General features: G+C 39.3%; 1 protein-coding gene across 3 annotated transcripts in view; it reads right to left on the reverse strand.

Annotated features, from left to right (window-relative positions):
- Positions 1-13,479, reverse strand: part of TOX (thymocyte selection associated high mobility group box) — a 306,345-nt gene that overhangs the window by 118,440 nt on the left and 174,426 nt on the right. For all 3 annotated transcript variants that reach the window (XM_023248542.2, XM_023248541.2, XM_019822707.3), the window contains one exon: positions 10,376-10,618. In XM_023248542.2, the coding sequence (XP_023104310.1) occupies positions 10,376-10,618 (243 nt within the window). The remainder of the gene's footprint in view (positions 1-10,375; positions 10,619-13,479) is intronic.

The raw sequence follows: 13,479 nt of genomic DNA on the forward strand, positions 1-13,479 counted from the left end.
ATGGAAAAAACCCAAAACCTGCTCTTAAAATGTTCCCGTATGCTCTAGATAAGAATAGTTAATGAATAATGAAGGAACTGCTGTCTTGAAATGAGACTGGCTCATTGTTCTCCTGAAAAGCATTTTAGCCTAATTCTCCTATGACTCCATGACTAAATGGGTTTATAATGCAACATTTTAATGTTAATAATCTACTTGTACGAATCAAGCAAATGGCAAGTCAAAGACTAAATCAATTTGTAATAATAATAAAAACCCTTCACTGGTCACATGAGGCAATCTTTAATAGACACTAATCCTCCACATTGCCCCTTCTGCCTCCCAGATTTTGGGGGACTAGGCAGAAATATGTTTCTTTAGAAGTCTTGTAATTTCACTGATAATTTTTCTCCATAAAAATAGCTCTACTCAGAAAATAAAAGCATTCATCGAAACAGGAAGATCAACTAATACACTGTAATTAATTGTCAAATATTTCAATTTAATAGTGGTGCAGGTTAGGAGTAATTAGCAGTAAGCTGACGCAAGTATTAAGACTATAAGATTAGAGGTAAATTTCGAGCTGAAACGCATTTAGCTATATTGGAAGTATCATAGTAGGCTAGACATATTTAGACCCCATGATGTGACATTATACTTTTTTAAAAAACTGGAGTATTTGTCTCATTTTAGAAGATAAACAATAGCTTAGAAGGGTCAGTATAAAAAAGCAATAATGGGGGGGGGGCGCCTGGGTGTCTCAGTTGGTTAGGCAACTGACTTCAGCTCAGGTCATGATCTCACGGTCTATGAATTTGAGCCTCGTGTCGGGCTCTGTGCTGACAGCTCAGAGCCCGGAGCCTGCTTCGGATTCTGGGTCTCCCTCTCTCTCTGCCCCTCCCCTGTTCGTTCTCTCTCTCTCTCTCTCTTAACGATGAATAAACATTAAAAAAATAATAGAAATTAAAAAAAATAATAAAATCAATAATGATCCCGCACTTGTCTGAGGAAAATATTTAGGGCTCCAGGGGGGACAAATGAGTTCATTCATTTGATCAGAAATAGTTACCAGGGTCTCTTACTAAGTGTGGTGGGCCACTTATATTGTTAGCAACAACTTCCACATGAAGGAATGAAACCAAAGAAACTCTCAAGGTACCTAGGTCCTCTCATCTGTAAAGAGCTCGCCAGGGGGAGTGAGAGGGAACGTGAAATCTTCTTTTCCATGGGGGGAGGCATGTCCTGAGCGTTAATGGCGAATGGCAAGGGAAGGAAAGAGACAACAAGGACGTGTGTGAAGGGCTCGGTTTAGGGCCTGATTCCCAGTGAGGACTTGATATATGAAGCGTCATCATTTACTAGTTAGGGTACGGGGCTGAGGATGGAACGTCCTCGGGGACCCGAAATGGGGAGGAGAATCCAGCAATGAACATGGCCTCAGAGAAAGGGTAGGAGGGGGACCATAAACAGGAGACACAAGCTAGGACGGAGCCCTCAGCGACAGGATTCCTACAAACAGCCTTGCTTGCTGTTTCTCCTCCCTGCTCCCACCGCTGTTTCCTCTAGGTTCTGTGCTGCTTTGCCCAAACTCCCCCTCCACACGTTAAGGACCATTTTATTAACAATTTAAGAGGTGAGAGCTAGTGGCTGAAGCCTCACACCGGGGTCCAGAGAGTCTTTCTCCTGGTCCTACTTAGAATTTGTTTGTCCAGGGACAATTACGAGGGCTTAGCTATAGTTTTCTTCCCACTCTTTGTTTGCTGAGGACTATTTAAATAATGGATACCCAGCCAGAAAAAAAAAAAGAAAAATGACTTGATGAGCATCACCATCACGGCCTTTCCAGATGTTTGCCTTTAGGACGTGAAATGAGTTACACAGAAACAAGATGGGGAACTGCTGGCTAGACACCAACATAGCAAGGAACATGCGTGGGAGTGATCGATGGGCCCAGAATTAAATATGTCAGCAATCAGTGATGCTATTAAAGAGCCTATCATAAAATGTCCACATGGGGGCAGAGAATTATTTGAAAAAATCAGAAATTAATCTGTAATCTCAGGCCCCTTCTCGAGCACTGCCTCTCGCTGTGGTCAGTATTCCTTAAGATCACGAATTAAAAAAAAAAAAAAAGGATGTTAATTTGATTTTAAAGCTGAAAAATATGATCTTTGAGGACGGGTTACAGGAATTGGGGTAGTTTGGGCCAGGTACAACACGACTTGATAAATGTCAACCACTTGAAATCAACTGTTCTCCCAGCATCCAGAAGTCTGAAGCGGACAAAGTAGACTAAAATTGTAGTAAGAGATTTTCGTTTAACTTTAATAAGGAACTTCCTGGAAGGAATCTAAATCTCTTACTGCAATTTAACTTAATGTTACAAGGTTAATTAAACACAAACAGGCTACCAAGGAAAATTGTGGAATCTTGGCTCTTTGATAGAAAACCACATATCTTAAACGGTTTAGGTTTACTCCTGCCTGGAATTAAAGAGGCTGGATAGAATAACTCTCAGAGTTTGTATATTATATAACTGGGTTTATAGCTTTTTAACTTCTTCCGTGCATGGGCGAGGCACACATCCATATGAACTCAAGGGTTGAAGAGAAAGTACAACAAGCCCTATATACAAAGTCAATCTTGAGTTTTCTTACTTGGCATAAGAAAGGAAAAGTGTTATTTTTAAATTGGCTCCTTTCCTGGATGCTATTAAGGAGAACTCCAGTTTGGAATAATATTTTATTATAGCCCTAAAAGATGGTCCCAAATCATTAACATACTGAGTCCATTGGACTACTTATCGATATCACATTCAAAGTAGTCTGTTCTGAGCAAAGAAAGGGCTGCACCACAAACACTTACTTTTGTCCTTATTAGGAATTTGACATTAAAAAAAAAAAAAAACCCAAACCACACACTTTTATTATACATGGTCAAAAATACGAACAAAACCAGCCCATGTCCTCACGGCATTAAAGTGGTTTAATACATTGCTCTCATGTGCTGCAACATTCAAAAAAAGGATACTTTGTGAAAAAAAGAAACAAAAACCCAAACCAGGCTGTAATTGCCAAACATTTCAAGAATTGTGGCATAATGCTAAATAATTATTCTTCATCTTTTTTTTTCCTTCTGTCAAAGCGGGCAAAATCATTTCTTGTTATTGCTTTTTTTTCCTGTTTTTTTTTTTTTTTTTTTTTTTTTTTTTTTAAGAAAGAAACAAACCACTGTGACATCCATTCCATTTTAAGCGCATGCTTCTATTATTTCATATCTAAATGGGGCTGACATCATCAGCTCCTTTGTGTCCTGAAAGACATTTAGCTCTGGTCCACTGTTACATACTTGATGCATTACGTGAAATAAAATATCTCAAGATTTTGGAAATATTTATTTTAAAAACAGCAATCAAATTGTCTGTAATCACATTTTCGGCTTGGCTTTGAAAGCTACATTATTCAATGTGCCAGTGCTCCTTTCCATAATGGCGACATATTAGAAATTCATGCCGCTGTAATACCTCTGACTTCCTTGATGTACAGCCCTTCCTACAGACCCAGAGGAATACCCTCTGCTTCAGTTTCGTGTGTCCTCCACAGCACCTTCTGAGGTGATGGTTGTCAAAACAGTTGGACGGTGGCCTCCGAATGCAAAGTGTGGCGTGACTGAATGCTGAAAGTGACAATAAATCTGAGTATATACATTATGCTTGCTTTTGTTGCCTGGAAAAATAAGGCATTTGGGAAATAACCACCCTCCTCCCCGCCCCCGATTTCATTGCCTTTTAACATCTTTTTCCATTTTAAACTCCAGAACTGGAAATTTGAAGCATTCAAAGAAATTGAAATCTCCTTTGTTGCTTTTTTCATTGTAAATGTTCTATAATGTGTCATTAGGAACCACACGCACAAAAAGCGCAGGTCTAAATGAATCCTTTCTGTGAGGCCATTCTGAAACTTTGCACGGTTTTTCTTTGTATGAAAGAGCTTCTGTTGACTGCACAAAGAACAAGCAATCGCCACATATAGGCCAGGCAGCGAGGGTTGGATGACTTTATACAAGGTTGTATTTTCCTTCCACCAATCCATGATTAAACCCAGCAGCGAATGTGCCAGAGTGGAGGGAAAAAGAAGAGGCTCTTGATTTCAGTTTGTAGGAATCAAAGGATTTTTCTTGAACCATGAATGCTTAATACAGACATTTTCTTATTTAACCTTTCTCCCAAAATAGTCCTGTAGTTTCTCTTTAACAACATGAAAACACCGTCCGGTCCCACAAAGCAACATCACTTGCTCCTTAATGGCAGAACAACATTTTCCACTCAAAGAAATGTTCTGTTCAATGGATTCAAATATCTTAATAACCATTTAGGCTCTGGGAGGGACAGGTAAAACACTGGGGAATGAGAAAGCCAAAGTGATGGTAGGAAAAATTACTAAGTGACTGAAGTAAAAAGCTGAGCGAGTCGTGACTCTGGATCCCAGTCGTGTGGCCAGTAGAGTATGAATCATAGGAGAGTGCTAGCCCTGGAAAGGGTTTCAGCGATCAACCAGTTCTGTGGTTTTCCATCTTCTTGGGCGTAAGAATCCTTCGTTCAAGGGAACTTTTGTAGGAACTATGAACAAGTGTGACACCAGTCTGGCTGAGTCCTGCCTTCCCCTGTTTCCAATGAGCGTAATCTGGACCCTCTGATCCAGCCCAATCCTGCTGGTTTCCGATGGGGTACAGTACATTGCCCACGCTTATTATCCAAGGCAGGCCCTGGCCTTCCAGACTCTTGTTCCAGTGCTCTTCTGACGAGATTCCCCCCTCTGAGAAGCGCAGGCTGATCCATCATCCACTAGCAAAATAACTCAAGGGAACAGTGAGAAAAAATGGGACCCTTGCATACTGGGTCATGAATAGCTGTGTCACTTGGACCTAGAGAATCCGAACTAACTGGCCCTTGTTTGACAGCATATACTAATAGAAATTCTGCCCTGTTTTATAGGTTGGGCTTAGAAAGCAGGGACTTGAAGAAAATGGAATCTGTTTTGAAGAGCCAGAAATCTAAATTCTTGAGAGAGTCCCAACTGACTGCTAACATATAAAGGGGCACCAGCAAGAATATACAAACAGGAAGTGCTGGGAAACGTGGCAAGGAAGAAATTTCACCCCATGTATGTTTCAGCCTCCATATGGATTTATTTATGATAAATTTCAGGAAGCAATCTCGATATTCTACCCTGGTGACCTTTTGATCAGAAAGGGATTCCCACTGAATATATCTAGCACCTACTGTGTGACAGGCACATATTTCACAGATAACTTCTTTCATTAAACATCTCATCACGCCCATGTTATAGATAAGAAAACTGAGGCACAGAAAGATTATGTAAGTTGCTCAAGGTCACATAGCTGGTAAGTGGCGGTGCTTGGATTTGAACTGAGGAAGTCTAGCCCAAAGATGTTGGTTTAAATGATATTGGTATATAAGGACACTCAGTAAAAGATAAAGCTTTCTTTGGTTAATAGCAGGCTTACTATTGTCCCCCCCCCCCCACCCTAGCCCCCTGCCGGCCAACAATTGTGAAGAAGATTAAGGATTGAAATATAAATAACTCTTTGGGAAAATCTTCTGTTTTATGCATTTTAACTCTTCCAAAAGAGTCATACAGGCTTGCTTTTCCCATTTTATTTAACAAACTTATATAATGCTTCCTATGTGCCAACAACTGGTCTAAGCGATTCTTGAATGTTCATTTAACCCCATGAGGTAAGGGCTATTTTTATCCTTATTTTTTTTTAAGTTTTTAAATTTATTTTGAGAGAGAGATAAAGAGAGAACACAAGTGCGAGAGGGGCAGAGAGAAGGAGAGACAGAATCCCAAGCAGGGCTCTGTGCCACAGTGCAGAGCCCGACACGGGGCTTGAACTCACAAACTGCAAGATCATGACCTGAACCTAGGTCAAGAGTTGGACTCTTAGCTGACTGAGCCACTCAGGTGCCCTTCTCCTTGTTTTTTAGATAAGAAAGCTGGCATATTTAGTGGCTTGAGCCACTGAGCAAGTCACTTAACCACTCCAAACTTCCATTTTCCAATTGTGAAATTGGGATAATAATACTCATTCAGACATTGATTTCTAATTATAGACTAAATTTTTTTATGTCTAATACATTAGACATTTGTAGCAAATGCTTAAATTCAGTCAAATTGTATCACTTATGTTGCCACTGGGGATAAGAACAAGCAGATACTAGAAAATTTATCTTTAAAATGAAATCTCAGGAAAGACATATTATATATAATAATTGATATGAAAGATAACGTATGACATAATAATGCATATAGATTAAACATTACAATCTCTATAATCTATATAATGCTTCAATGAGAACTAAAATATTTCTACCCCTGTGAGTCATTCAAATTCTAAACTTCTGTCATGTGAAGATACTAACACCAAGATGTGAGCACCACGCTAAAAACAAAAGCTCAGCTTTAATAACTCTGTAAAGCTTTTGGAAAATGCAGTTGGAGACAGTTGAGCCCATACATAAGTCTGCCTAGGGTGGCCCTTACTCTTAGGATTTTAAGAATCACAAATTAAAAAAAAAAAAGAAAAAAAGAAAAAAGGGGCGCCTGGGTGGCGCAGTCGGTTAAGCGTCCGACTTCAGCCAGGTCACGATCTTGCAGTCCTTGAGTTCGAGCCCCGCGTCAGGCTCTGGGCTGATGGCTCGGAGCCTGGAGCCTGTTTCCGATTCTGTGTCTCCTTCTCTCTCTGCCCCTCCCCCGTTCATGCTCTGTCTCTCTCTGTCCCAAAAATAAATAAAAACGTTGGAAAAAAAATTAAAAAAAAAAAAGAATCACAACAAGTTTATTATTTAGAATCTACAGGTGTTAGCTTTTATTATTGAAGGTGACCTTGACAGAGGGCTGGGAAAGAACACTGCAATTTCTAGATGGGCAGCTTTTCCATCTTGATTTCTGTAGTCATTACTGCCTTGTCGATATGAGTATTGATGACCTGAATTGTACACCATTCATAAGTATATTTCAACGATTGGCAAACTGACCAATAGTTCGGTTGTTCAATTTTGAGATCACATTAGGCATGAGCAAAATTTTTAGGGAAGATTTTTAATTTGTTTGTTTGTTTGTTTTACAAAGAGTTTTGTTTGTTTGTTTGTTTTTACAAAGAAATATGAAGAAAATATTCTGTAAGTCCTAAAGTTCCTTTCAAAGAAAATAACCCCTGAGAGCTTTTTAAACATAAAATATGGCTATATGAAGGCTTGTTCATTTTCAGATCTGTTTGTACTTGGGAATGATGTGAGAACAGTTTAGTAGCCCATCTTTCTGTTCTCACTGTCACCGCCCTCTATATCTCCTCAACACCTCTTGCCTGAGTTATGACAACAGGCTCCATGGACTTTGCACAACTCGCTTCTTACCACCGCTATCCATCCAGGAAGATGCCAGAAGGATTTTCCCATGATACTGCTTTCATATTGCTTTCACCCTGAGTGAAAGCAGCCAATGTTTTTTATGAATCCATCATATCAAGCCCATGGTCCTTTGATTGGTTTTTGAAGTCTTTGGCCAAATCTTCCAGCTTAAAACATATCGATCATTTGAGCACTTTGAAACATTTAGATCATGGTAAGCATTTAAAATGTACATGCTGATGAATGGCATTCTAGACACATGTTAGCTCAAAATAAGTATTGAAGAGGCTCCTTCTTTCTCAGAGGAATTAGTAGACTCCTATAAAGTCAGCCCTTCCAACTTTATTAGATTTCTACTGCAACTATAGACTATGTCAGACTCTGGCTCCTGGACTCCAGCCAAAGATCCAACTCTTGAAAGATGATTCATACAGCAAATTTAATTTCCAAAGCTACTTTCTCCAAGACCACATTGGCTTAAAAATGGGTTTAATATAGATTTGATGTTAGAATCAACATTAACTAGACCTAAGCTATCCAATAGAGTAGCCAATAGGAACGTGTGGCTACCTTAAATGTAAAATAATTCAAATGTAATAAAATAAAAATTAGTTCTTCAGTCACTCAGCCACATTTAAAGTGCCTACTAGCCAATGAACACTGCTATTGGACAGTATGAATAACAGAAAAGCCATCATCACAGAAAGTTCCATCGGACAGTGCTAAAGCCCATCCAAAGCCTCACCAAGTTTTGGATTATTTGTTGGAGCAGCATTTTACGTAACAGCATAAAATGGTAGGGCCAGTACTGAGAGTAGGCAAAGTGGATGTCCACCTCAGAATGTGGTCCGGGAGGTATCAGGAAGGCTCACCATTCTATGAAAGATCCTGCTAGATGCACCCTGCCAAGAACCGGAATGGCACGTTAGAGCTTTATCCCCTTAGGTTAGGCCAGCAGGGCCCCTCTGCTTTCTACAGTGCTAAAAGTTCCAAAGGAAATACCGCTTTGAAGGGAAAATACCTAAAGTCCTGTTTTTGACATTGTGTTGGGTGAAGAAAGCATAAAGACATTTGGATGACGTGAGGTTCCTAATAGAGTAAGACAAACACACAGTGGAGGAAGGGCCTGGAAAGTGGTGTATTTCATGCTGTGATCAGGTCCAGTTCTGAGCATGCCATTTAAGGATAGTGTGATTGCCATTACGGCCACTCTGGAGAAATCCTCGACACATATATACTGAGAATATACGCACGTATGTGCGTATGTTATGTACAACCTATGTATGCACATATATACCCAAGAAGCGTCTCTTAATGAGTGAATGGTATATTGAGGCAGTCCTAGGAACGCTAAGAAGGCAAATGATATAAAGGAAAAAGGGTTTTGAGACTTAAATTACGTCTCATCACCCCTTCTATGGCCCCACTCCATACACCCTGAGAAAGCTCCGAGGACTGACCGGGTACTGTATATACTGTATGCATTCTTCTTCTCCTTCTTAATGAATAGCTGATGCCTAGAAAAGCAACCCCTGGGACACTTGACTGACTCATGAACTGGGTCTGAAGGCCTCACCCCAAAGAGGAACAGACATGAGACTTTTCAAGGTGACCACTTTGAAGTACATTATTCAGATTTACAAATTTAGCATATTTGTTTAAAAATCCATTTTATATTTCATCAAGCCAGAGTTAATACTCGTACTCGTAGGACAAATCTATACAGGTAACAGATAATCTAAAAAAATGGAGGACAGCAGTTTTCTGCCACTATTAGGGCTGTGAATGAGTTCCCCTCTCTTGGCCACTGGGCTAGCTGCCAGTTCTTAGAAGAATCTAGACACTATCATGGCATTAGGCTCTGGGATTCATTCTCCAAAAACTACTGCACGGTTTCTTTTGACTCTTCCCCCACCCCCACGGCCTGCCAACCCCCGCCCTTCACATTTGTGATTAACAGAAAAACCTTGCGAAGCCACTCAAGTTAAAGCTACATCCCCAAATGATTTAGATAAGTGATAATAAGAATGCTGCCTATCAGAAACAATATAATATGAGCAAATTCATCAATTTATTCATTGTGAACATGACAGCACTGTTCAGTGACTTACCCAAATGACAATTGAGTTACTTGTACTGTTAAGTGATTGAACAACGGAAACCAAAGAGTGCTAATTAAAAGTCAATGTTAACCTCAGGGAGAGTTTGAGGACATGGTAAAGAGCTTTGTCCTTGGCCATATACCACTGAAAATATTTTTCACTACTCGAGATATAGACAGAGAAATTATTAAGGTTTAAGATCACGTAAAAATCAGAAGGAACGATTTTATGATAAGCTAGTGTTTCTCAAACATGGGCTGCCTGTTAAAAATCCAGATCCCTGGACTTCTGGGTAGAGGCTGGAAATGTACTTTTTGCTCGTTTTCTGGGGGAGACACATTCGTACTAACTTTGAGAACTACAGAACATTTGAAGATTCATAGGGTCAATGGGACCAATAGATTGAAACACTTTGAGGGAGATGAATTTTAATCACTAGAATTGTACCTCCAAAATAAAAAAGGAAAATTGTTTTCTTGCTTTCCATAAAATGAAATCCAGTTTAAAAGAAGTCCCTGGTCAGAAGATATGAGGATCTGCCTTGTGATGAGAAGTCTGTCAACTTTATGACAGGGCATTCAGTGTCAAATAGTATTTAGAAGTTTGGCTTATAAATATAAGTGATCAAACATGTAATTCATTGATTTTTTTTTCCCTGAATTAAATATAAAATGGAAAATGGCTTTAGGAATCTATGGAGAACATTCTCCGTAGCTAAAAACTCATGCTTAGTTTCAGAATCCTGTGTTACTCCAATTTAAAGCTTCTTGCGTTAGAGTCGAGCTTACTCTCACGACGTCCCTCACTCCCCACCCCCCCCCCCACCGCACCCCCCACCACAAATTGGTAAGCAGATTCTTACCACAGAAATGGAGTTAGTAAGCAGTGCTCCATCCTGTCCCAGCAAATTGGAGACGGTGATTTCAGGTAGGTCCATGTTTTGTGGATGAAATGGTAGCAGGCCATTATGGTTCATTGGGTGACACAGAGAGTGGTAACCGGGTTCGACCTCATTCACGTGCACCAGTGAGTGGTCAGGGAGGGAGGGAGGAGTGATTGGTGGAATGTTGAAGTCTTCACTTTCCAGACTTGGACCAGGGTAAGACTGAAAAGACAAACGACATCATTGCAAATTATCAGTCCCATCTTCTTCATCACCATGAACAAATACACATGAGCCCTCAGATCTTATTACAAGCAGCATCCTGGATTTGGCCAAGACATTTCAAACATGCAGATTACCCTGCTGTCATTTCACTATTATTCATGGGAAAAAAAAATGCCTCAAAGGCATATGCACTTCTTGTAGAAAGAGAACTTCCATCAGGCAGTTTTATTTTTCCGAGAAACTGAACTCAAACATTGATTTCAAAGGTCCCATTGAAATTTTCCAGAGTTTTAATCTAACTGAATGCCTTTTTCATGGGAATTGGGGGGAAGGAAGGCAATTTATAAAATTAATGTGTAATCAAACATGTTTCATAGGACCCCCCACTGCTCAGGTCATGAGACGTCATAAAATGAATTCCAGAAGTTCTGGGGAAATCACTTTAGAGTTTTGAAAAGCGGCATGTTTACAACGGGCAAAAGAAAAATAATCAGCAAACAAGTAAGTTAAGCATGTCGCCTAAGTGTGGTTGCATAGAAAGTTTGATATGGGGAATAAAAAAGCCTTTAAAAGCTATTTTTTTTCCCACGAAGATTATACCATCAAAATAAAGTGAAGATTGTTCTCTTGATTTCTGACAATTCCCATCTATTTGGCTTTCCTCTAAAAGCTGATAACTAATATTACAGTCATTCAGTTTCCTTTCAGCTAATTTGAAAGGCAAAATCACACTAACATTGTTATAATATGAATTTAGGAATAAAAGTCAATCAGTAAGACAAATAACAACATATGTGGGGCTTTTCCCTTTGGAAAGAAGCTTTAGAGAAAAGAGATAGGGAGGGAAAGGAAAGAGAAAGGAAGGAAAGATTATACGAGGACACTCCCGTTTGAAACGGCATGCGGTAAACATTGAAAATATGAGGGGGGACTGAACAATAAAATATTGTTTCCAATTAATATCAAGGCAGAGTGATATCTAGTAGTCCTTTATGCAGCAGGTGTTACAATAAAAAGGAAACGATCTGGGTCCGGTTCATTCTTGCAAGCTTATCTTTCAAATTAGGCACGTCTTCATAGTGTTTGAGTACACGAGTAACAGGACTTTCTCATCTAACAGCACAGACCCTGCTGAAGTGTGCAAGATTTGCAATGAGCAGGCAGAGGGTAGGAGCCAAAGAAAGTAATGTAAGGTATTCATTGGGTGTTCAGCCAATAAGCTTCATGCTCCTGCGTCCAAGCGCCTGGGGTTATTTTTTCCAGATGGCGTCTATTTGTCTAACAGAAAGAAAATCTTCGAGTTGCACTTGCTAAATGTTGTACAGGTTTTAATATATTTGTTTAGGTGCTGTCAGAAGGCACGATGAAATGAAGCGCTACTGGGAACATCTGGAATTCAGACCTGGTCACGTAGAGGCACGCGCGGGTTAGAAACTAGGGGTAGGTGAAGGCAAGCTTTGATTCATCTTTGCAGATAAGTTTTCTTGGCCATCGAAAGTTCTGCTAAGAAATCACCAGCTCTGAAAGTTCAAACATCAGTTACCAGCTCTTCCTGTTTATAGTTTAGATCTCTTGTCTGAAAAGCCCATTAGGGCTCAGTGTCAAAATTGTAAGTTTGATTAAATTCTCATTTGCCTGATATATTTTAGACCTTGAGTCTATGGATCTAAACCAACAGTTCCCGGGACAAGTATTGATTTAAGAAGAAGCACAAAAGATTTGAAGTGGGGAAGTGGGAGAGGAAGCACTTTTATTAATGCTGGTTTTGTAAAAAGCGCTGTACTGGGTCCTTTGACTATGTCATCCTCACTTAATCCTCAGTGACAGTCCTGTGTTCCTGAAGAGAAAACTGAGGCTCAGAATTTAAGTAACTTTGACTCAGCTGGTAAACAGCTCAGAATATATGAGGGATGGATATACGCTGTGACATAGAAACAGTTTAACTGCTACTATTTTATGAGGCTGAATGATACCAAGTTGCCAACACCCAATGGTTTTTGATCAACGAAATTTCATAATTTAAGAATTAACATTAGCTTCGGTATCAGGTCTTTCCTCATCCGAAATTCCATGCTAATGCCTATCCCACTAAAATATTTACTCTATATGAACACAAGAAATCATAATTTGTCTTTGCGTCAGCCCTTCAAAGGCTGAACTTGTTGATGCTTATCTTTTAAGAATTAAATGGTGTCTGTTTGAAACTTCACTAAGTAACATACAGTTAATGCCAGGGATAAAGGGAAAAGATGTTTTTAATTTTATAAATGCTATTAAACCTCAGAAAGTACTCAGGGATATTCTATCCATGGCATACCATAGCTTTACATGCATTTCTCCAGTAGTTAAATCTTAATTTGTGGTGTTTTAAAGGAAGGTTTAATTGGTATCACTTTACATTCAGCGATAACAATTGTACTGCAATTTAACAAAGCTACCTTGTTTATTTTCATGTAATTACACATTAATGTTATTTAATCCATGCACTTATGTACCAAAACCACGGATTCCACAACCTAAATGGTAACGGGTAGTTACGTGGATCAGGGATTTTAACAACATAAGGTTACCTGGTAGTTTCTGTTCTTTACATTAGAAGTCACGATATGGTTATTTGCCAGGGGCCTATTACAGTGTAATTGATGCCATAGAGAAGTATCATAATAATTGTATAAACGTCAGAATGTCACAGAACTTACAAAAACCTCAATGCCAGGCTAATTACTAATTATTTTTTTTAATGTGGAAATGAATTAGCTAATTCCTCAACATTGATTTCTACGACATGACATCTTTATTTTAATTTCTAAAAACTTAATAGGAGTAGGTCTGACTTAACAATAGTAAGTTATATATTA

This window comes from Felis catus, chromosome F2 (assembly GCF_018350175.1).
Source record: "Felis catus isolate Fca126 chromosome F2, F.catus_Fca126_mat1.0, whole genome shotgun sequence".
Taxonomy (NCBI): domain Eukaryota; kingdom Metazoa; phylum Chordata; class Mammalia; order Carnivora; family Felidae; genus Felis; species Felis catus.